Source organism: Cryptotermes secundus, unplaced genomic scaffold, assembly GCF_002891405.2.
Source record: "Cryptotermes secundus unplaced genomic scaffold, Csec_1.0 scaffold2380, whole genome shotgun sequence".
Lineage (NCBI taxonomy): Eukaryota > Metazoa > Arthropoda > Insecta > Blattodea > Kalotermitidae > Cryptotermes > Cryptotermes secundus.
In genome coordinates, this window is record NW_019718033.1 from 22,810 (window position 1) to 44,895 (window position 22,086).

The 22,086-nt window shown below is 44.6% G+C and overlaps 1 protein-coding gene across 4 annotated transcripts in view; it reads left to right on the top strand.

Moving 5' to 3' along the window:
* Positions 1-944: 944 nt before the first annotated feature.
* The window catches only part of LOC111864968 (protein bric-a-brac 1), a 346,096-nt gene continuing 324,954 nt past the window's right edge, over positions 945-22,086 (top strand). For 3 of the 4 annotated variants that reach the window (XM_023852662.2, XM_023852817.2, XM_023852742.2), the window contains exon 1: positions 1,352-2,666. In XM_023852662.2, coding sequence (XP_023708430.1) covers positions 1,770-2,666 — 897 coding nt within the window. In that variant the 5' untranslated portion in view covers positions 1,352-1,769. Of the gene's footprint in view, positions 963-1,351; positions 2,667-22,086 lie in introns of those variants that run through there. The other variant, XM_033752038.1, reaches the window with a different exon arrangement.

Here is a 22,086-nt window from a genome sequence, read left to right on the forward strand (position 1 = left end):
CTGTCTTCGCTCGCTGGGATCATGGGTTCGAATCCCATTCAAAGCATGGATATCTGTGTGCGTTTATTCTGCGTTTGTGTTGTCCTGTGTGTAGTTAGCGATCTTGCGACGGGCTGATCACCCGTCCAAGGAGTCCTGCCGACCGTGTAAAAGAGATTACGAAACTGAAGAAGAGGTCAAGGCCCAACAAAGGGATGTACGTAGAGTCTTTGAAGAATGAATGAATAGTATTGTGACGTCACTCACGAAAAGGCAGAGTTCACGTGGCCCCTACTTACTGTTGCGCCATCCACGTTACAGTATGTATCAATAGACGGTACTGGCGTTGGTCGTGATGAAGATGGAATTGGTGCCGGAGAGGTTATTGTGAAATGCATTTAGTCATGTAAATAAGGAAGCATTTCTTTCCCGAGAATTTGTCGCCGACACCCAGACTGACAAATGCAATTTAAGTGCAGTGCTGAATTTGCGATGGAGTCCTTGATGTTAACGGAATTCCATTCGATTTCCCTCAAACATTCTTCGACTTTGCATGAGGCATTCCTATCTGAGTAACATGTCGAGCTGCATTGTTTATGTGTTAAATGTCTTATAGGTAGTGATGCCGTGCTGTCTGGTTATCTTGTACACTTTCACAACTAAGATGGCCGCAATCAAAAATCTTCACCGCCGTGAAAATCTTATCTCCATTGTTTAGTTCTTTTTTGGACCGTTTTGGGAAGAGTTCTTTATGAGGAGATGCGAATGCTGTAAGATGTTTATGGCTCGTATAGTTACTGTGGTTCATAACATGGCGGCAACAGCGAGGGAGACCTTGCCATCAAATTAGTCGCTAATGAAATTCAATAACATAAAGCAAGTAAGCATGGGCTGAGTCATAGCAAGCAACCAACGCAGCTGCTAAATATACAGAGCCGGAATATAATATAGCATGTAGACTCCTCAGCCTCCACTTGTGAAGAGTAAGCAAGCATCTTGGTCCGTATTGTACGTACGTATGTGAGTGAGAGTTCCATATCTCCTCCCAGAAACCTTCATCAATAAATCAATAGGGCTAGGGCATCTTCATGCATTATGTATGACAGACATCCTCTCATTTCACACCCCCGTATTACATGTACATTTTATATAAATAAATGATGTAGGAAAGGGGAGTGCGGGATGAGGTTCGTGGCAAGAAGAGAAAAGGGATGGGATGTTGAGCATAGCACGGGAAAATCGACCATTTGGCTTGTGCTATCACGTATAACTCGAGCCATTTATGCTCGAAGCTTGCGGCGCGGAGCGGGGAGCGTGCATCGACTGCCGGCCGAACGAGCAAGCGAGTCAGAAGAGCGTTTGGTAGCGAAGCGGTGGTGTTGTAGTCTACGTTACCACATTTCGGTCTTTAGTCGTTCGTGTGTCGCTCGTCGACTCGTGTTTTCTAAAAAAATCCGATAAATAAAAACTGTCGCGTCTTAATTTCTTCGTGGTGGCTCTTTCAGTTGTTCGCGTGGTGCGTTTGTTCTTCGAACTTGCGGTCGTCATTGTATCGCCGTTAGCGAGTATCCTAGTGCAGACTGTTTGTTTTGGGGGAGTGTCTGGTAGTGGCGGTGGTGGTGTGAAGGTAGTGACAATGTCTGACTGATTTGCGTTGCAGATGTGGGTTGTCTGTCCAGAGGCAGCAGAACTGTGGTGAAGAAGGACAGTGGTGTTTGCTAGAAGTCTGACGGTGAGGAGCCCTGGCTGTGGGTCTGCAGTCAACACGCGAGGAGGCAGCTGTTGGCATCATGCAGCACTGCATGGGTTCCCCGCAGCAGTTTTGTCTGCGCTGGAACAACTACCAAAGCAATCTCACCAATGTATTTGATCAACTTCTTCAGAGCGAGTCTTTCGTGGACGTGACCCTAGCTTGCGACGGTCACTCAGTCAAGGCGCACAAGATGGTCCTGTCTGCCTGTAGTCCATACTTCCAGTCTTTGTTTTTCGACAATCCGTGCCAACATCCTATCGTTATTCTTAAAGATATCAAATGGCCTGAGTTGAAGGCTGTCGTGGAGTTCATGTACAAGGGTGAAATTAACGTGTCACAGGAGCAGATAGGCCCGCTGCTGAAGGTGGCGGAATCACTGAAGATTCGTGGACTGGCCGATGTTAACGGCGAGCCGGAACAAGGGCCCGGATCTGCGAGTGACGGTAAGAAAAGCTGGGATCCTCGGCAGGGTCCGATACCCCATGACTTGTCGGAGAATGCCATTTCTCCTCCTACGACGCCCCAGCAACAGCAGCAGCAACAACAGCAACAGCAACAGCAGCAGCAACAACAACAGCAACAACAACAAACCCAGCAGCAACATGCCCAGCAACAACAGCCGCAGCAGCAGCTCCACCGGCAGAAGAAGAGGCGCCGTACGTCAGGGGAGCGAAGCAGTGTCAGTAGCCCCGAAGAAAGTTTGGGCGCAGAAGGACTAGATTCAAGTGCTTTAGAACTGTCTCCCCAACAGCCTCCCAACGCCATGGTGAACTCGCAGGGCCTACCACCGCCTCCACCACCGCAGAATCACCCCCACGGGCCAACTCTGGTTCCAATCCCAGGAGATACAGGCCTCTCGTTGCCACCCCCACCGCATCCTGACGACATGGAAATCAAGCCGGGCATCGCCGAAATGATCCGCGAGGAGGAAAGGGTAAGTACATAAACTTTAGTTCAGTTGCGCCAAGTTAATTTTGTTTGATAGACGATGTGGAATTGTTAAATATTTCTATGCCAGAGACGTGGGCATTTGTGAGAACAATACAACAGACTAATTTTAAATGAGCGAGGAATATCAGTGAAGTTACCATATGACTGGGTTCGGTGTAGCCGAGAAGCCATGCATAAATCTATGGCTTTAAAGGAATGTTAAGTTGCCCATATCTTGTACTGCACACTTCTGGGCAACTTCATATTTGTTGCTGATGTTAAAATGATGAGCTGGCTTCCTCAGGTCGAGAAATTCAAAATGCGCGTGGTTGCGGTATATCGGCAATAGCAGAGAATATTATTCGATTCTGTATACAGTGAATCACGCGTATACGAATGTAAGCGATATTCATTATCTGTAGCAGTGTTTACATGAATGAGGAAAGAAAGAAAGTCTCATTGGCCTAGTTGGTAGCGTAGGAACTTTTTTTTTGTAAACTTGTGAACATTGTAGTGAAATGCTTTCCAGAGTCTAGGAATTGGTTCCACCTTTTGTTTTTAATTTTGCGAGTTTCGCTGTGGCGGGTACAATATTTGCAGTCAAGTTGCGTTGCATATTGACAGTTAGGACATACTGTGATTGGCACTGCTTTGGTCGCATGCAGACACCACCTCATAGGCGAAATTGTTCGTATCCAGTTCGATGCAGCTTTTGTCTGATCGAAGAAAAGTTTTCGTAAAACCCGGTGGGCGTGGTTTCAATTTCAAACGTCACATAGCCATGTCATATGTAATTCGCTTTTTAAGCGCTCTTATATTTTAATCATGGGTCGTTTCATGATGCTTGTTCGATAGAAAATCGTCATCTTGTCAAATTAGCTTATTATTTTCATGCTGTGTAAGAACAGGACGTTGCAAAATAACTAGAGAGCTCTGTTATGAAAATCCTCATCTCAACTTTGCTACGATCTTTACATCTCCTAAATTAACTTCAACGAGTCTAATTAGTAGAATTTAAAAAGAGTTGCTGATGTCATTGCAGAGGACTTAGGAAGAGTGGGTTATCTGTAGGGATATTTGTGACGTTTAGAAGACAAATGACCCTAGGCGTAGAGTGCCTACAAGTATACTGTAATGTCTTTGTCACGCCACATTCTTACCACGCCGCAAATATGAAAATGCATTGTAGAATTATTGTGGCTTCTGGAGAAATATGGACCGTTTTCATCTCAGAAGCCTTTCAGAGAGTCTTGCTGCCGCATTTTAGTCATTTTCTTTTTGCCATAGTCCGCCAGAATGCGGAAATTGCCGGTTCCCCAGGGTTTTAAAGTCATGCATATTTAACCGTATTAATTTCTACAGCGAATTGGCAGTATTCTTTGGGCCTGGACTCCCATTTTTGACGTTGAAAATAGGCTCCAAAATGTAATTCAAGTCATATACAATTTACTATAGTCATAGGAATAGGGTTGACATATACATGTGGGAAACATGAAGAGAGGAGGCCCTACGGAGACCTAGGCGTGTGTGGTGTGAGACTGCTGAAGTGACCCTAAGGAACTTCGTGTGAGGAGGTGCACTAGAACCACGTGGCTCAGGACAGGGACCAGTGGCGGGCTGCTGTAAAAGTTCAGGTTTCACAGAAGACTCGTATTTCCGTGACTAGTTAAGTGACTAGCAGCTTGTGACGATGGATTTTTAGGTCATGTAGTATTTGTGGAAGACAAAGCGGAACCGGGGAATTCTTCTTCGAGTACTTGGGCTTCCCCTGCCGATTCTCATCCATATTCATTAAGCGTGCTATCATAGACCCTGTAGAGCTTCGATACTAGGAGCGCCGTTATATAACGAACCAATTTTGCTGGTTCATGATCTTAATTATTTTTTAAAGACTGAATTTCATCACAATTTTCTATTAGAATTCAGTTCTACCTCACAGGAAACACATTGCTTTTCCGCTAGTGACTAGCCGGTTGATGCTGCTTAGGGAAATAATCGCATACGAACCACACGGAACACACAACTACACTTTGTGTGCAAAATGCACGGTTTTAATATGTTAAAGCAGGTGGTACATATAGTAACCACTGGGCTTTAAAGGGTTAATGCCGAACGTTGATGTTACGAGATGTAGAGAGGCAAAAGTCGCCTTGTTTTATACTCCTACGGTGGCCAGTGAAAGACCAGATGCCGTTTATCAAGGCAAATATTGGTGATACGATTTGTATGTTCCCAGAAAGGTACATTTTCTTGTAAAATGGAAAGGTAAAGTTGGACTTAAATTAATTACCACGCCATGATGACGTATGGAGGAGTGGCGGCGTAGCTCCACCATTCTTTATTTCGGCATTGAATGGGGGTAAACGGTCAGCTTCACGCCCCTACCGCTTTACCGTCAAGGAAACAGCTCCCGGTACTCATTGTACAGAAGGCTAGGTGGGCCTTAGAGCCGGTCTGGACGTTATGGAGAAGAAAGAAAGCTGCTCTTGATCCGACCGGGAATCGAACCCCGACTCCTCGACCGTCCAGCTCGTATCATGTGTATGTCTTGGCCTTTGCAGTTTATGCAAGGTAGCCACGCTTGCGGACAGTTTGAATCGACGTATGGCAGTATGACCTACTGTGGCCTTGCAGAAGTCGTTGACAATACAAGAGAATTGATGTCCGTGCTAAGAAAGGTACAGCAAACAGCTTTTGGTTCACACGTTCTGAGTTAACGCATAATGCCGCCAAGTGTCATGTCCTAGTGATAAAATTCGGGGCAGTTATTAATTTTTAACTCGTAAGGAATGTAGTTCAAGCTTGTATGGAAACTTTTCATTTGCAAATTGTTCCTCAGCTTGAGAAGGAAGGTGACCTCAATTACATGAGCACAGTGAGTGCCATTATGATTCGCGTGTTTGTGTGGTATCACTGAAGTGAGTAAAATGCAGAAGCGCCCCCCTAACGCACGTTTCACTGTATAGATCTTCCATGTCTGTCCGTCTGTATGTATGACTTTATCGTAAGGGTTCAAAACCAGATTTCGTTTTTGTAATTCTGTGTGTATGCAGATTCACAGCGTTAGGCTCTGTGCCTCGGAAACTCTAATGATAACGGGGAAGTGTAAATACAGAAGTTCCTTCTAGGAAGGAGAACTCAAGGGGGGTGAAATGTTAAGTTTGCTGTTACGTGCACGAGTTGGAATTCAAGTCTGTTTCTGTCCTAATTCTTCCTCACAGAAGAAGTCCCTGGGATTGTGACGGCAGTGAATGTATATTTTCATAGTAACCGTGGCAGATACGTACATCTTGTTTAATACGCGAATAGTAGTACTATTTGTCCGGTCTTGCTGCTTGTTGCATGCTTGGCTTACTCTGTAACCCAGAAGATGGAGAAATACGTTCCTCGTAATGTCAGTAAGCTTCTACCAGGTCACATGGGGTCACACCCAAGCAGGTGGTACTCCTCATAGTCATCGCCATAAAATCTTTTAGCCCACTTTCCTTATTCCGAAAAAATAAAAGTATAATTATGCGATTGCCGTGCTGTATGTCTGTGTGTCCCCCCATCAGCTCTGTAAAGTATCCCCCTAACGATGCTAAACAACGGCTCTGTAAAAAAAAAGTTACCGCTGCCAGGAATGCACACGTAGCAATAGAGGAATTGGTGGACGTGTCGTTTTCTGTGCAGTCTGTGTCGTATCAAGGAAAATATGCGATTTGTTTTTCCAAAAACTTCTTGTTTTATTATACGTTTGGAAGTTACGAATATTGTATATTGTAATGGAGCACAGCGTGAAAAGAAATCGGAGAAAAGACATTTCACATACTTTCTCACATACAGCTGGCCTTGGCAGCGAGTGTTGTTCGGTAGGCCATTGTTAATTCCTAAATATCTACCGTCCAGACGGTAAATCTGCGTTATGCTTTCGGGCCCCCAGCGTGCGTACCGTTGTTATCCTGAAGAGACCGCTTATGCAATTTTCGTTTGGGAGCTTATCCCTATAAATTATTGGAAGTTAATTCAAATCGTTGCAGCTCTATGTTTTCCACTGTAGAGTGTATAACGAAAAGCACACTTCAGTCTACTTTCCTTATTTTGAAAAAAAAAAAGTAGAAGTAGGCTTATGAATCACCTTTCTGTCTGTGTGTGTCTGTATATGTATCCCCCTATTGCTAGACAGGGGCTCGGGCAACGAATGCACACAACAATAGACGAATTGGTGGAGGCATCGTTTTCAATGCGGTCCGTGTCGTATGAAAGGAAAGTGGGCGATTGGTTCTCCCCAGAACTTCCCGTTTAAGTGCTTCGAAAGCGCCATCTACGGAAGGGGTGTACTGGACATGAAACTTGAGTTTAATAATTCTCTGTAGCGTATGTTTGAAATGCTCCCATATACAGGATGTCAATAATTATCGTGTTTCTGTGGCATGTGAACGGGAACCCAGACAGTAATTTAGAATCATCTAGTATATTTAACAAGTTACATTGTAGATAGGCGCAGAAAGGCGTGGAGGACTTCATGTAAAGTGTCAGTCATTTTTATACACTTTTGGAGTGTGTCAACAAATCTGAACGAAACTCCCCAGTGTTAAATTTCTTGAAGATCGGTTCGGCAGTTATGATAAGTTGTTTTGTGCGCATAGACGGACCGTGTTTGTGTGTGTGAGAGTCCTTACATCCGTCCATGAATCTAGAGACGTTAACTGCAAGTAGCCCAAATCGTAGTGCAGAATTTGTGGCACGGGATCGAACAGTATTTCGGAAGTGCTGGGACACCGACGTTTAGTCCCTTCAGACAACAGCCGACGTAGCATCTCTGCTAGGCCACAACCCATTCCTTGCAGATCCTTACCAGTTCGTCTCGTCAGTCATTCTGTAATCCGACGCTGTACAGTTTTCGTACTGACAGCGTCGGTAAGTGGTGAGCCAAATACATACTTCTCTTATGTACTTTTCAGTTGATCCTGTGCTAGAAATTGAATAATATGATTGGTTCAACGAAAGGTAATCTGATCTGGAGTTTTTACATATTTGCAGATAAGTTTCAGTTATTCATTTCTTATGCCGGGAAGATTGTCACTCTCAGCATGTTCAAGCGTGAGCACGTGCATACAGACGTGTTTCATATCCAGACTAGCTTGTTTGCCGTAGTGTCCCGTACATTTTTGCGATATCAGCGCATAATCGTCAACGTTTGACTTTCTCTAAGAAGTCTAGCTGCCTTACTGAAGTATATATAGAACGTGATACCTTTCGTGAAAGGTTTACGAAGAAGTTTTTTTTTGCTAGTGGGGTGGGACTAAGTCCCTTGTACTGCGGCCACTTCTGCCCTATTGTACCAGCCCCAGATGGTAGGTGAAGGTGATTGTGGAGCAATTGGTGGAATGAAGATTGGCAAGAGAAACCGAGGTACTCGGAGAAAACCTGCCCCAGCGCTACTTTGTCCACCGCAAATCCCAGTTGACCAGACCCCGGATCGAACCCGGGCCCCCGCGTTGGGAAGCCAGCGACTAACCGCTTGAGCTATGGCGCGGCCACTACTTTTACCAGGAAACGGCTAGTTAAATCAGACGGAGAAGACTCAAGTTGTGCCCCGGTGATTTGTAAAGTGTGTAGATTAGCGATAGTGTTACAGTTATGTGTAATTACGGTCTGTAAGTGGTCAGTAAATCCATTCACCGATGTAAACCTAGTCTGTAGCAACCCCCGGCCACCAAACCGTGAGAATATTGATAGGCAAGGAGATATGTTGTGATGCCCACTTGAAGCTGCAGTGTCACCAAAGCCCTTGTATACCCTGTAATGCTAGGATGCCCATAGTGTTCTTGTCGATTCCTGACCGTCTGGGTGCCGGTATTATTATCATTGTCGAAAATGCTCATTAATAATGTAGAATGCGGCTAACGTGCTGACGAATAGTCATAACAATATCATAACTTACCGAATCGAACAACGTTATTTGTTCCCTGATCTTGTTTGGAATGCAGTAACTTTGTGTCCGTACTTCTGCAAGTAAACGCCCATGCTAACTGCATAAAGCAGAAACTGACTCCTCCTCGCTTCAGCCCCTGTTAACGATATACGTTAGAATTTGGAGGAGGCTCAGTCTGGTGACAAGATTTAGAACTGTGATTATAACGAAGTTTGTATGACATGCTGTTAATTTCAGTATGATAGCTGCGTCATAGGGTGGAATGTGGAGCGAGTTTTACTTTCCACAACAAATGTAATTGTAGAAGAAAAATGATATACGTTTTCATAACGCAGTCACAGTGACCTTAATGTACCTTATTGTGTCCAGCCAACGCTAGGTTAGTACATTCGGGACTGCGAAGGTTGCCATCCGTTGGAAACAACAAAAATGGCGCTGCATGGACTAAACGAACGTCTGGAGAAAAGAATGTAGACTTGGATTAGCTCATTATTTTACGGCGATACAACTCTCCGAGACTGTGGAAACGTTGTGGGGCCCTTCTCTATGGCATTTGTAATAACTTGCCGTTAGTCAGTTTTTCTCATATGATGAGTCCACTTGGTACGTCGGCCACAAATTGGCCTACTGTTCCAGCCCCCGGTTGATAGGTGATGGTGATTGTGGAGCAATTGGTGGAATGAGGATTGGCAGGGGAGACCAAATTATTCGGAGAAAACCTGCCGCAGTGCCTCTTCGTGCATCATAAATCCCACATCACCTGACACGGGCTGGAACCCGGGCCGCCGCGGTGGGAATCCGGCGACTAATCACCTGAGCTGTGGCACGGCCGCCCACTTTTTAGGTTACTTGGATGTCCAGAATATACGCGCTTTTCGTCTTACGGGAGAGTTTCATTTTTAGAATGAAAATTAATATGTAAAAATAAGTAAAGGCTGACGACCTTGCTGTGTAAAAAACTTTCTGTTATGAAATCCAAAGAAGTGAGAACCCGATCAAACGTGGCAGCATAATCTAAAGAAGGCTGTAGCTCAATGCCAGTGGTGGTCATGACTAAATGCACGTCAGTTTCTACTAGAAAAAAAGGTAAAGGTATCCCTGTAACAGGCCGTGAAGGCCCGTGGGGTTGTGAGATGTAGAGGTTCCCAAATTTTCTAGACAGTCGGCTTACAGATAGCGGTAAGGTTGTCAGCCCTACGCGCCGGCCGCCCTTTACCCCCAAGAACATTCCTGGTACTCATTTCTGTTGGAGGCTGAGTCGACCCCAGGGCCATAGTGCGGCTAGAATGATTAAGCCAGTTGAAAAAAAATCCAATGACCTCATCGGGACTTGAGCCCGTGACCTTCCGGCTTGTAGCATGGTGCCTCAACAAAGTACGCAACTGCGTGCTGCTAATTTGATGACAATAATTAGGTGGGCCGTGATACAGAGAATATGTGACATTCTACATATATTAAGAATAATGTAACAGATTATAGCTGCAAAATTATGAAACTTCGGGTTAACAATAGCAACGAATTTTCGAGATTACATGTTGCGTCAGCATAAGTTACGAACGAGCGTGCAGTTTTATGCGTCATTGTATCATGTGTGTCTTATGAGTGCTGCTGGAATTTTAATATGGTTGTGTGAAGTGTATTAATGATATATAAAGGAGACATTTTCCAGTTGACTGTTTATGAAGCTGTTCGGGAAGATGGTGTTGAACGTTGGCCTTGACTTGGACAGGAGAAACAGGGAAAGTTAATAGTACGAAAGCTTGCGTAATGAATGGTGACGCTTCCCATTGCTTTCTGATCGGGTGTTGCACCCTGCAAAATATAAATTAGCGAAGGAATGCAAATGCAGTGCACATATATGGCCGACAGGTACTGTGAAATGGACAAAACAATTGTCCTGTATAAATCTAAGATACCTCTTCCCTCCAGTTAATTACAAATAAAAGGAAGCAGCACTATGAACCGTGACAATCCACTGCTTGAAGTTGATGACAAGCCTTTTCGGCTTAGCCTGTTTTCGTTATAGCGAAAAACGTGTTTAAGATCTATTTTTATCTACGATAAAGCGTCATGTAGTCCGTTGAAAGCCACCCGACGTTTCGCAGGAGTATTTCGCCGCTTTCTTCAGGCTCGGAGTAAAAGCCAAGCAAGAAACCATCTTGAAAAGATAGCAAGCGTAGGTCTGATGCAATAAGGGCCCCAGAACAGAACAGAAAACATGTCGTTGGCCTATACTAATGAAACAAAACACGTTTGACGGTTACAGCAATATGTCATGTAAGAAATCTGAGTTCATTCAACAAGAAGGAAGACCATCATCGAACGTCGCGATCACTAGCACTCCAGTTTCGTATGTTGGAAGTCCCTAGTTCAAGTCTCGTTCTGGTAACGGGTTTCTTCGTAGTTCTTCACAATCCCTGCAGGCAAATACCGGGATAGTCTCTCAAAGGCACGGCAACTTCCTTCAAACTATTTTTTTTCCTTCGCACTACCGCCCCAGTGGGCCTAGGCTTACCTCCATGAACTTCTCCGTTCCTTCATACCGTTTACCGTTCATTATTCACTAATCATCCTGTCAGTTGATTGCACTTATAGTTACAGCATTGTTAAATAAACGGCGAACAAGAAAATATAAAAGGGAAGAACGCTCAGGAATTAATGGGAAACCCTACATGGCGTCTCATCGGCCAGCTTACTGTTTGGAAGGAACATAGTTCATTTACTGCCAAGTGCCCATTCATATTGACCTGTGTCGCGGTTGTAAGATGTTGCATTCGTCTGGCTCGGGATAGTGCCATTTCGTGACCAGCTGATCCAACTAGTCTGATTCGTTTGTAAGTCGGTACTGCGTGCTCCACCGTGCGCGGGAACTTTGAAGTACTCGTACTTGTGACTGTTGCAGTAATTATCAAAATTATTTTCGCACCATGAACTCGTTTAGGGAGCATAATGAGGTGGGTATAGCGACTGGCTGCCTGCTGGACGGCCAAGGGGTCGCAATTCGAGTCCGGTAGAGGCAAGATTTTTCCCCTCTGCAGGTCGTCCAGACCAGTTCTGAGGCCGAGGTAATGGGTATCGGGGAGACTTTTCCCGGGGGGTAAGGCGGCCTGGTCGTGAAGCTGACCACTCGCCTCCAACTAGTGTCGAGGTCAAGAATACATGGATCTATACATCCACTCCCGCCAGACATATTCACGGCACAGTGCTTAATTAATTAAGAAGAGGGACAACTTCGAAAGCATCTAATGAACTCGTAGATCCACGCTTCCGTTTAGAATATGATTTGCCCTGATTCTGGTTCTTCAGGTCAGGAATCGTTATCCTAATTAAGAACAGAATTATACACTTCTTAGCAACAGACGATATTTGTCCTGGAGTAAATCACTTCTGTGGAATTTCGATGTATTTTCCATCCTCAAAAATGAAATAACTCTCGCGGCTGCCAGCACCTCAGCCGTGCCATGCGTAACACCGACGGCGGCAGGCAAGGGGTCGCCCGGCCGTCAGCTGAACTTTGATCGCCGAACCATGCTGGGTGCTGCTGTTCGTAATAAACTTGGCGATGAGGGAGCGAGACAACGCAAGGAGGAAATTCGCCGTCGACATTGTATGCATGGAAATGCCCTGTCACTGCCACTTTTCCTTAACAGGCAGAGAAAGAGACCTAACTACCTGGATGGGAAATTGACTTTGAGAATCAACTTTCCGCTCGCAAACAAATGTTAATAGTCCCACAGAAGGGTAATTAAATTATTTAACAAAAACAGGAAGCGCTTAAAATATGTATCGATAATAATTAAGTTAGCCGCTTTACATTTGCGCGTTTTTTTGTTCTTGCCTTGTTGGTTGGACCTATAGCATACTGGTCCCCATCAAGGGTCTTGGCTTCGATTTGCGATGATGATCCTAGCTATTACGGCCTTCATGCGGAACATGGCCATTGCTCTTCCATAGCCAGGAACATTTCCTTCCTGTTGGTGACTTAAACTTTTTGAAATAAGCGCATCCTACATCTTGGACAATTAAAGTGCAGCCTACGGTTTGGCTGGCGATGTGGTAGAGCTTCCGAAAATAAAATTCCGTAGGAGATTAACCTTAATGAAATTCTGTCTCGTTTAAGATCATAAGTTGCGTCCCTACGTCTCTTCCTTCCTTGTCCTGGTACTGACTCCACTCTCATGAACGAGACAGTTGGAGTTCTTGCAGAATGCGGTCACAAAGCCCTTTGAAAGCCCAAAGGCGACTTTGTAGTAAATACAATGTAGAGTTCGTTCTAGTCATCACTACCATGTGCTCGTCGTGAATTTATGATAACTTGAGCATTTAATCTGTAGTATGAATTTCACCGATTAACAGCAAACCAAACAAACTCCTTGGCCTGTAGTCTACAAGCGAACTATACCGACTGAGCGACCGCCGCTTGTCGGCGAAGTTAGTGCCAACTTTTGCTGATAGAGGGTGTCTCATGGTCAGCGCAACGGATCCCCACGGCCGTTTATCTCGGGTTCATACAAAAAAATATCTTCACCCCCCGGATTGTGTCTACAGAATAAGCCGTCTCTTACTAAACTGGGTACGCTGATGAAAAACCGACAGATAAACAGTTTTAACACCCACATTTGTTTTTCGCTGTCTATATTTTTGTATGCAACGCGTGTGAACATATATGCCACTTATGCAGTTCGAAATTGTGTCATTCTTTCAGTGACAGTAAGCTTTTATTCTCTAACAAATGCAACTTTCGCATGTTATGGTTGACGAAAAGTAGTAAGACATCAAGAAAACACATGAAGCCCTTCTCTTCCTTTTTGGCGAAAAGTTCCGTACAGTTTACTGACGCGATGGAAGAGTTTGTATCCAGATTTGGAATCGGCGTATCGAATTAGTGTAAGAAGTTTTTTTCCCCGTGTAGGCAAAACCTTGACTAACGGTATGCGAGTAAGATTTATTCTTCTTACGTTATCTAATTCTGTACGTTGCAAGAGATAAAGTATACTGATTGTGTGTTCATATTACGTGCTCGCACGAACGACATACTTGCGTTTGTAATTGCAGCCAGTTATTATTGTATGCCAGCCAACAGTTGCAGATGTTCAAATATAAAGGGGGAAGTATTGCGCAACCAGCAACAGAAGTATTGTAATATGCAGGAAATTGTAGAACAAGTTTCAGTGAAGTGTAGATAAATTGGTGCATTTCGTCACGCGTATTGAGTTTGAGCCCGTAGTATCGATATTTCAACTGTGCCTGTCGGTGTAGTCATGCAGATGGCAGCAGCGGCACTGGTGGTGGTGGTAGTAGTAGTAGTAGTAGCAGTAGTGATGGCGTTGGCGGCGGCGGCAGCAGTAGTGTTAGTGGTAGTTCTTTAGTGCCAATATTAGTGATAGAAACAAAGAGCCGCATGCAGATGCGGTTTTTAGGAAAAAACAGTGCCACTCTTTCAAATTTAAATGTTTATATAGTGAGAAGCCGATCACATTGGCCGCGAGGTCTAAGACATGAACTGTCTTCGCTCGCTCAAACACTGGGATCGTGGGTTCGAATCCCACATGAGGCATGGATATCTGTATGCTTTTGTGCAGGTAGTTGCCTTGCGACGGGCTAATCCCCCGTCCAAATAGTCCCGCCGACTGTGTATAGGCTCAGGAAACAGAATAAGCGGCCAAGACCCAACGAAGGGCTGTAGAGTCATAGATGGTTGATATATTAGGGCTCTTCGGTGTATAATAATTACTAGTTGCAAAACGATTGAGCCCTAGACGTTTCAGTGCCTTAGAACATATACAGTTTACATATTGATGAAAATGCAATTTACTGTCCGACATAACGTGTAGATATTATGCATATTCAGTACGCAAAATTGAAATATCACCAATAAGGTGGTTAAAATGGCAGTGTTAGCCCTGAAAATGAACTAACATTAGTTTTCTGGTGGTTGAGATCCATGTAACTTTCCCTGTCGTCTGTAGATAATATCCGTTGAATTTTTTTGTCAACGCAATAGTGTTTTCAGCATGTGAGGTTGCCAAGACGTGTATGGGCACATGTGTGGCATCGTCAGGCCCTATTCATAGTTACAGTTATTGTATTGTCACCTGTTAGTCACAGGATACGGGGTTTGGATGGGTAACTTGCAACTACAAGTAACTATAGCAGTTTCATGAATCAGCATACTTAACAGGTCCTGATAACTGCATTACACATAACGTCTTTTATATTTTTATTAGCCGTTTTGTTAAGCTATTCGATCATGTCACAATATCGTACACTTAGTGTAAATGCAGTCTTTCCCAGTTTATTATGTATCTGTCCTGACGTTTCGACGTTGTGTAGCTTCGACACTGAATTATCATAAAACGAGCGACAAAAGAATTCAGTAATAAAGATGAAGGCACACCTCACTTCCCTGGAATTTTATGTCCGCAGCTTTTGTTTTGGAGAGAAATTTTTGTTACCGCTTCGTCCTGCGTTTAGATTAAGTGTATTTATTGTTTATTCATCGACGCTTTCATATGTAACAGGGGTGACCAAAGACACTGAGCATCTTACCTGTTAATTTTCAGAAGTTCGAGATCCGCAAGCAATCGTGGATTGGATGACATGGGTACATGCTTTCTACCTTTCAGTTTTTCTTTGTATATATTTGATTCGTTCGTGAGATATGAGATTGACTAATACTGACAAATACCCTGCCTTGAACGTTCAATAGAGTCACATTCGGTTCGCGAACCACAGTTTTGCGTGTAGTATTAGCAGTATTGATGAATAGTAAGTTCGATAGGAGGCGGTCGTGGTCTAATTTAGGAACCACTCAGCAGTTCGCATGAAGAGACCGATGAGAGTTGTGTGATTGTGTCCTATCCGAGACTCGAAACAGGCATCTCTCGTATACAAGTCAAAAAGCGAACTTGCTCGCCGCTGGGCTCGTAGAAGTTGACCTATAAAGCAAATGGGAAGTGTTTAGACTCTAACGAAGTATAAATTGCCTTCCCATAATGCGACACTGTTGAAACAAGAATCTGTATTGTAATGTATGCGTTAGGACCAGATAACCGCACATAGAACCATGAATTCATGCGCACAGGCAGGCAACGGAAAGAGCATATTTAGTGATGTCTGAAGAACAAGAAAGAGGCTGAGCTCGGCCTGACGTGCCAGCTTCCTTCGGCATTGATCTGCTTGCTGCTGCTGGCTGGCTGGCCCGGCCGCCGGCTTCATTCAAGAACAAGGCCACTAGAGAAGTTAGTAGTAGAGGGGGAAAGAAAAGAAAGAACAAGGAAGGGGCAGAAAACTTCTTAGTACTTTACTTGCCTTTTCCGGTGTCAACTCTGGCACGAGAGTTGTTTTAATGGAGGAATGAACTCCACAAAAAGTAGTTCACCTGACTACAAAGACTTCTTCAGTCCGTGGTTCGTGAAATCATGTGGCTCAATCGTTACTTACACACTCCTACAGAGCGTGTTAGCTCAAGCAGTAACGCACTTGGCTTGTATTCGGAAGGTGCCGAACTCGAATTTCGCGCCGGGATGCCTACTACTCTGATATGTTTTCATAGTTTTCTTCGTCCCCCCCCCCCAGGCAAATGCCGATGGTACTTCAGTTATGCCACGATCGCTTCTTTCGACGCTCTTGCCAGTTCAGTAGTCATGAACTTCGCACCCACTGGACGCTATGATGTCCGAGGCCCAAAAGTGAAGTAATGCTCACACAGACTTTCGTTGGTGGCCGCTGTCTGTTCTGTTACGGCCTTGGCATAGAGCCGTGCACGAAGACCACGAAAGTCATGCTAGGTTAACGGTCTCGAAATTCGAGCCTCGTTTTTGCCGCAGGTCAAGCACAGTAGGCTGGTATTTGATAGCGTAGCAGCTAGGCTACTGGATGGGCGATCGAGCAGCCGCACTTCGATTCCCGGTATGGCTAACAGATTTTTCTTCTCACCATTACGTTCAGACCGGCTCTGGGGCCCACCTAGCTTCCCCTACAGTGGGTACTATGGGCTGTTTCCCCCGGAGGGGAGTTTTTGTGGCGTAATGCATAAGTAATTAAGTACAGGGCAGCATTATCATGCGTCTTATTGAGGTCAGAAAAGGTTACGTAGAACCCATATACAGGCCTTTAACGCTGTGCCAGAACCCGAAGGTTCAAAACCGTCCACACGTCACTGAAGACAACATTCAATCGCCCTTCCATCCTCACAACCCATCTCCCTACGAACTATTTCAGGCTAAGTCAGTCTTCCATGTGCACGGTTTCCGGGTTTCCCCGTCAAAATGTTGTATACCTCTACCGTCTCTCCAACCTAGCCAGATACCCAGTGCATCGCAACCTCATAACGTTTTAACGCTGTGCCAGAACCCGAAGGTTCAAAACCGTCCACACGTCACTGAAGACAACATTCAACCGCCCTTCCATCCTCACAACCCATCTCCCTACGAACTATTTCAGGCTAAGTCAGTCTTCCATGTGCACGGTTTCCGGGTTTCCCCGTCAAAATGTTGTATACCTCTACCGTCTCTCCAACCTAGCCAGATACCCAGTGCATCGCAACCTCATAACGTTTTAACGCTGTGCCAGAACCCGAAGGTTCAAAACCGTCCACACGTCACTGAAGACAACATTCAACCGCCCTTCCATCCTCATAACCCATCTCCCTACGAACTATTTCAGGCTAAGTCAGTCTTCCATGTGCACGGTTTCCGGATTTCCCCTTCAAAATGTTGTATACCTCTACCGTCTCTCCAACCTAGCCAGATATCCAGTGCATCGCAACCTCATAACATTATCGTTTTGTATATACTAATCTGGGGAGGGTGGGGGGCACGCGGTAGCGTAGGCACAATGATACAAGCCGGAAGGTTGCGGGTTCGATTCCCGATGAGGTCATTGGATTTTTAAATTGACCCAATCCTTGCAGCCGCGCTATGGCCCCGCAGTCAACTTAACATGTAACAGAAATCAGTACCAGGAATCTTCCTCGGGATGAAGGGCAACCTCACCGCCATCTGTGAGCCGATTGTCTAGAAAATGTGGGACCCTCGACGTCTCAGAACCCCGCGGGCCTCCACGGCCTGTTACAGGGAAATATTTACCTTTATTTTGAGAGACCAAGTTTCGTGCACATGTAAAAAAACAAAATGAACATTGTGACCTTGTATATTTTAATAAGGTTTTGAGTTGGAAATGGTAAAGCAGAAGATTATAAACTGAATTATAGCAATCATTTTCCTAATTTAATCTGTCCGTAATTGTTTCCCGATTATAATCTTGATCTGTTACTGCCTTTCTGTGTTATATGGGCTCTGCCACAGTTTCGTCGGATTTCCAAGTATTTTGCTGCACATTCTGGTGACGGAATATTAACATACGAGATAATATAAATTTCTGGACCCCCCCCCATAATTAACGCATTAACAGATATTCCAGGCTGGCCACTTCCATTGTGGATAACAGCGAGTTCAGTGCCTGCCATTGTTGTCGGAAATATCTGCGTAAGCCATGTGGTTTGGATCGTCGTGTGCGTTCAGATAATTTTATTTGGTTTCGATAGCATCGTGTCTCCGTTGGTACTAATTTGAATGTGGCGTATGGAGGGTGGGGAACAAGTCATGCTCTTTATGGGCACAAATGTCTGCAAAGGGAGCATGAACATATTCGTGGTATAGTAGACATTGTCTACTGCGCCATTTCTCAAACGTTTCGTCGCGCTCCTTCCCGTACACGTTGCAGACCGCCTATTCATGCGTTTTAATTCCAGTCTTCCTGTGGGATGAAGTTTTCCTGCAGTTCCATCATTATCGGAAAACTGCGCGTTTCAACAGTATACTCTCCACTGCCGAACATTACGAGAATGTCAGAGTTGTGCTTATTGTTTCCGCTCCGAAAGCAAGTTTCAACATGCCGTAGGGTTCCGTAGCAGTCCTGGATGGTTCGGAAAAGATCTTCACGCAGACGCTCTGTTCTTTAAAGAGTCGTTTTAAGAAGTCGTAGGCAGAATTGCATACAACGTTGTTTAACGACGCGTCTCTTCTAAATAGCACAGGTTCTTGTTATGAAATTAACGGAAAGTAATTCTGAGAATTGTATTTTACCATCATTATCTACCAGAGGAAAGCTGCTAACTAGCGTAATGTTACCGGGAACAAAGTCCACATACCTTGTGTACTAGGTCTGACAAATAACGAGACTGGCAACACTGTGAATCGTGAGTCACGTATGCTTAGTGGAAAGTGCTGCCACCTATACGTATATGTCTGAACTTTACACAGTAGCAAACTTTTTCTTGACACGTGTAATGACTGCAGAGCTTGTTATGCATTAGCTGAAGTAGTGTTTGGATGGCTGGTCACTGAAATGGGCTATAAATATTTTGAACAAAGAATCGGCGTGAATTTTCTGTTCAGACCTGGAGGGAGATAGACCGAGACATTTAAAACGTTTTAAGGAAGTACGTGGAAAATAGGCCGTGTTAAGAGGTCGCCACTAACATGGACAATAAATATTTTGAACAAAAAATCTGCACGGAATTTCTGTTGAGAGCTGGAGGAAGGTAGACCGAGGTATTTGAAATGTTTTAAGCAAGTGCATGGAAAACAGGCTGTATTAAGGGCGCACGCTTTTGAATGGTGTGAGTAGGAAGGGACGAACATGAGTTCTACATCCAACCTGAGCGCACATCATCAAAACAGGACGAAAATGTCGAAAACGTGAGAACTGTGCGGGATGATCGTTGTCGTGCTGTTCGAGTAACGACAGAAGAACTGAATGCAGACTGCAACAACTGATTTTGACAGAAAGTTTGTGCGAATATGGTGCCGAAGAACCTCCTGCGACCAGCTTTTGCGGAGGAGAAAGTTTGAGCTAATCTTTGTAGTGAATTTACGATAATGACGAATGACTGAGGACAATCTTCAGAAAGTATGGATGCTGAATTGTACTGCGTGGTGCTGAAACAGAATGCATTGGAACTCCACTGGCTTACCCCACTGCAAGCAACCGCGACTGTCGGAATCAGCAGTCAACGACAGTGTTCATTTGACTGCAGATGGGTAGCGCTTCCACAGTTTTTGCTACCTCGTCAGACTGTCGGCCAGAAGGTTTATGTGCATGGTTTGGAACGTTTGAGACAGCGGATTCGTGGTGTGGCCAGAAATGTGCCTCGACAAATGGATCCAGCACCGTGTCAGCACACGATACTTTCCGTCATGGGAAAACTCGATCCCAGTCCAGGAACATCCCGCTTGCGCCCCCGGGCTAGTCCCATGTGAGTGCGTCCTCTTCCGTACGACGAAAAGCCGCCACAAGGGATCACGCTTTGGTTATGACGACCGTTCTGAACTACTTGCAGCAGAATGGCTTCCAGAAGTGCTTCGAGAGTTTGAATTCGTGTATAACTGCGGGGAAGCGACTGCAGTGCTACCTGTGAATGCAGTCTCATTGTGTAGTTGTCAATAGCCTGTACTTTGCTGTGTTTATTTATGGGCCAGCAGCTTTACTAACGCGTACTAGAATTTATCTGTTTGTGTGGCATTTGTTTTACTATCATCATTTTATTAACATCCTCACGATGGGCAAGAAACTGATGTGTTCATGTTAGTTTCATGCTCCCTGTGCTGTATTCCGAGACGAAGTTAAAAAGTCAGTTGTAATAAAGCATCATCTTCTTTTAGGCAGTTCTGAATATGAAGTTCACCAGGAATTTTTTTTCCTATACGAAATTTACCATGGATTCTTTAAACGCATTTTGTTATCCAAATTAGTTACATGTGTATACCCATACCAAATTCGTTAACGGTGTTGTTCGCGCCTTGACTAAGTCGTCTCTAAATAGCAGGGCACAGTCTAATTGGATTCCCAGTTCTCCTTCGCCTTTACGCATTAGACCCTCTGGCCCGTTTCAGTTGAGAATTAACTGCTGAAAGCACGAATGTAAACCTTTTAGAAATGCTAGGACTCCGGACGGGGGATCGGCCCGTCGCAAGGCCTCTGTCAACACACGAACTAAAGAAGTGCTTACGTTATTCATGTCCGAAGTGGGAACGAAACCAAGGATTACAGAATTCAGGCTGTCGAAGACATTCTTCTTACAACTCGCAGCCACCGAAATCGTCCCACTTTGTCTTATTATAATTATCCTCATTTTTATTATAAAGCCACATGTTGGATATAAATGAATGTAGAGTGGAGTATATTGTTGATCAGATTTTGCTGGTTCAGAATGGGTCTAGTGGGGCTAAAGTTTCGTTTTTAATGGCGCAGTAGTAACATTTTCTTTCCTCCATTTGATGCAAGCGTTCATGGTGGAACGAATTTGGTAACGGCGATGGTACGCCTGAAGGATACATGTGGATACATGCACCATAGTAGGCGCCTTAGTCGAGATGGTCGAGATGCTAGAAGTGGGTAGTCCCCCTCACCCCGTCAACTCCGTTCAGCTTCGGGACCGATAGACCGTCAGATGCAGAGTACATCGCAGAGTTGTCTTCTGAATGCCCACAGACAAGTGCGGATTAAGTGGAGCGACTTTCAGGCATGTTGGAGAAATGTAGACCTTGACTTTGGTAACTGACAGAGTTTTGAAATGCTTTGGTCAGAAGTTCCTGGATACAGATCCAAAGGTCCCGGTTTCGTTTCCCGGCGCTAAAAGACTTTCTGAGAAGTAATGGGTGTGGAACGGGGTCCACTAAGCCTCCTGAGGATAATCGAAGAGCTATTTCAAGGAAATAGCGGCTCCGGTCTAGAGAACCGAGGTTAACGGCCGTGGGGATCCGTTGCGCTGACCACGTGACATCATCTATCTGCAAAAGTTGACACTAACTTCGCCGACAAACGACGGTCGCTCGGGCGGTATAGTTCGTTTGCGGACTGCAGGCCACGGAGTTTTTTGGCGGGGGCGTAGAGGTCTGCTGTGAATATTAGATGAAGACAGAGTTTTAGTACATTTTGGAGAAACACTGATTGATTGAATAAAAGCTGCAGAGTTTATTACATCAGATTTTAAGATGAAAATCCACCCGCCTCATGTATTAAAAGTTCGGCGAACTTTACTGAAATGCAAATTTTTATGCGCCCAAGCTACGATGTGTTTGAACTCTTCGTATTACATTTTCTGGTGGATACTAATTCTTTGACCATTTTCCCAGAATGTCAGGAACAGTACAGAATTTTTCTGAAACAATAAGATTTTCCGAGGAGTGGTGGGAAATGCAGAATGCGGTAGCTTTTTGGGTTTCGTTAAATATCGTTTGCAGTAAAACAGTTTAAAGTGACGAGTATATTAAAGTAACTGTAGATTGCATAAAACTACAGTTCCTAATTTTGTTAAGTTCGTGGTGCAGTGAGACCTTGAGCTTCCACGGAATCTGTCATTTTGGTAACCCTTGCCCTCCCGCAGTTCTGAAGTCTTCACCCGGAATTATGAACGCATCGGTCGCTCCCGATTAGACAGAACCTGATAATCTTTCTCGGAACCGGGAGCAGGGTTAGTTCTGTGGGACGAGGTTCCAAGAAC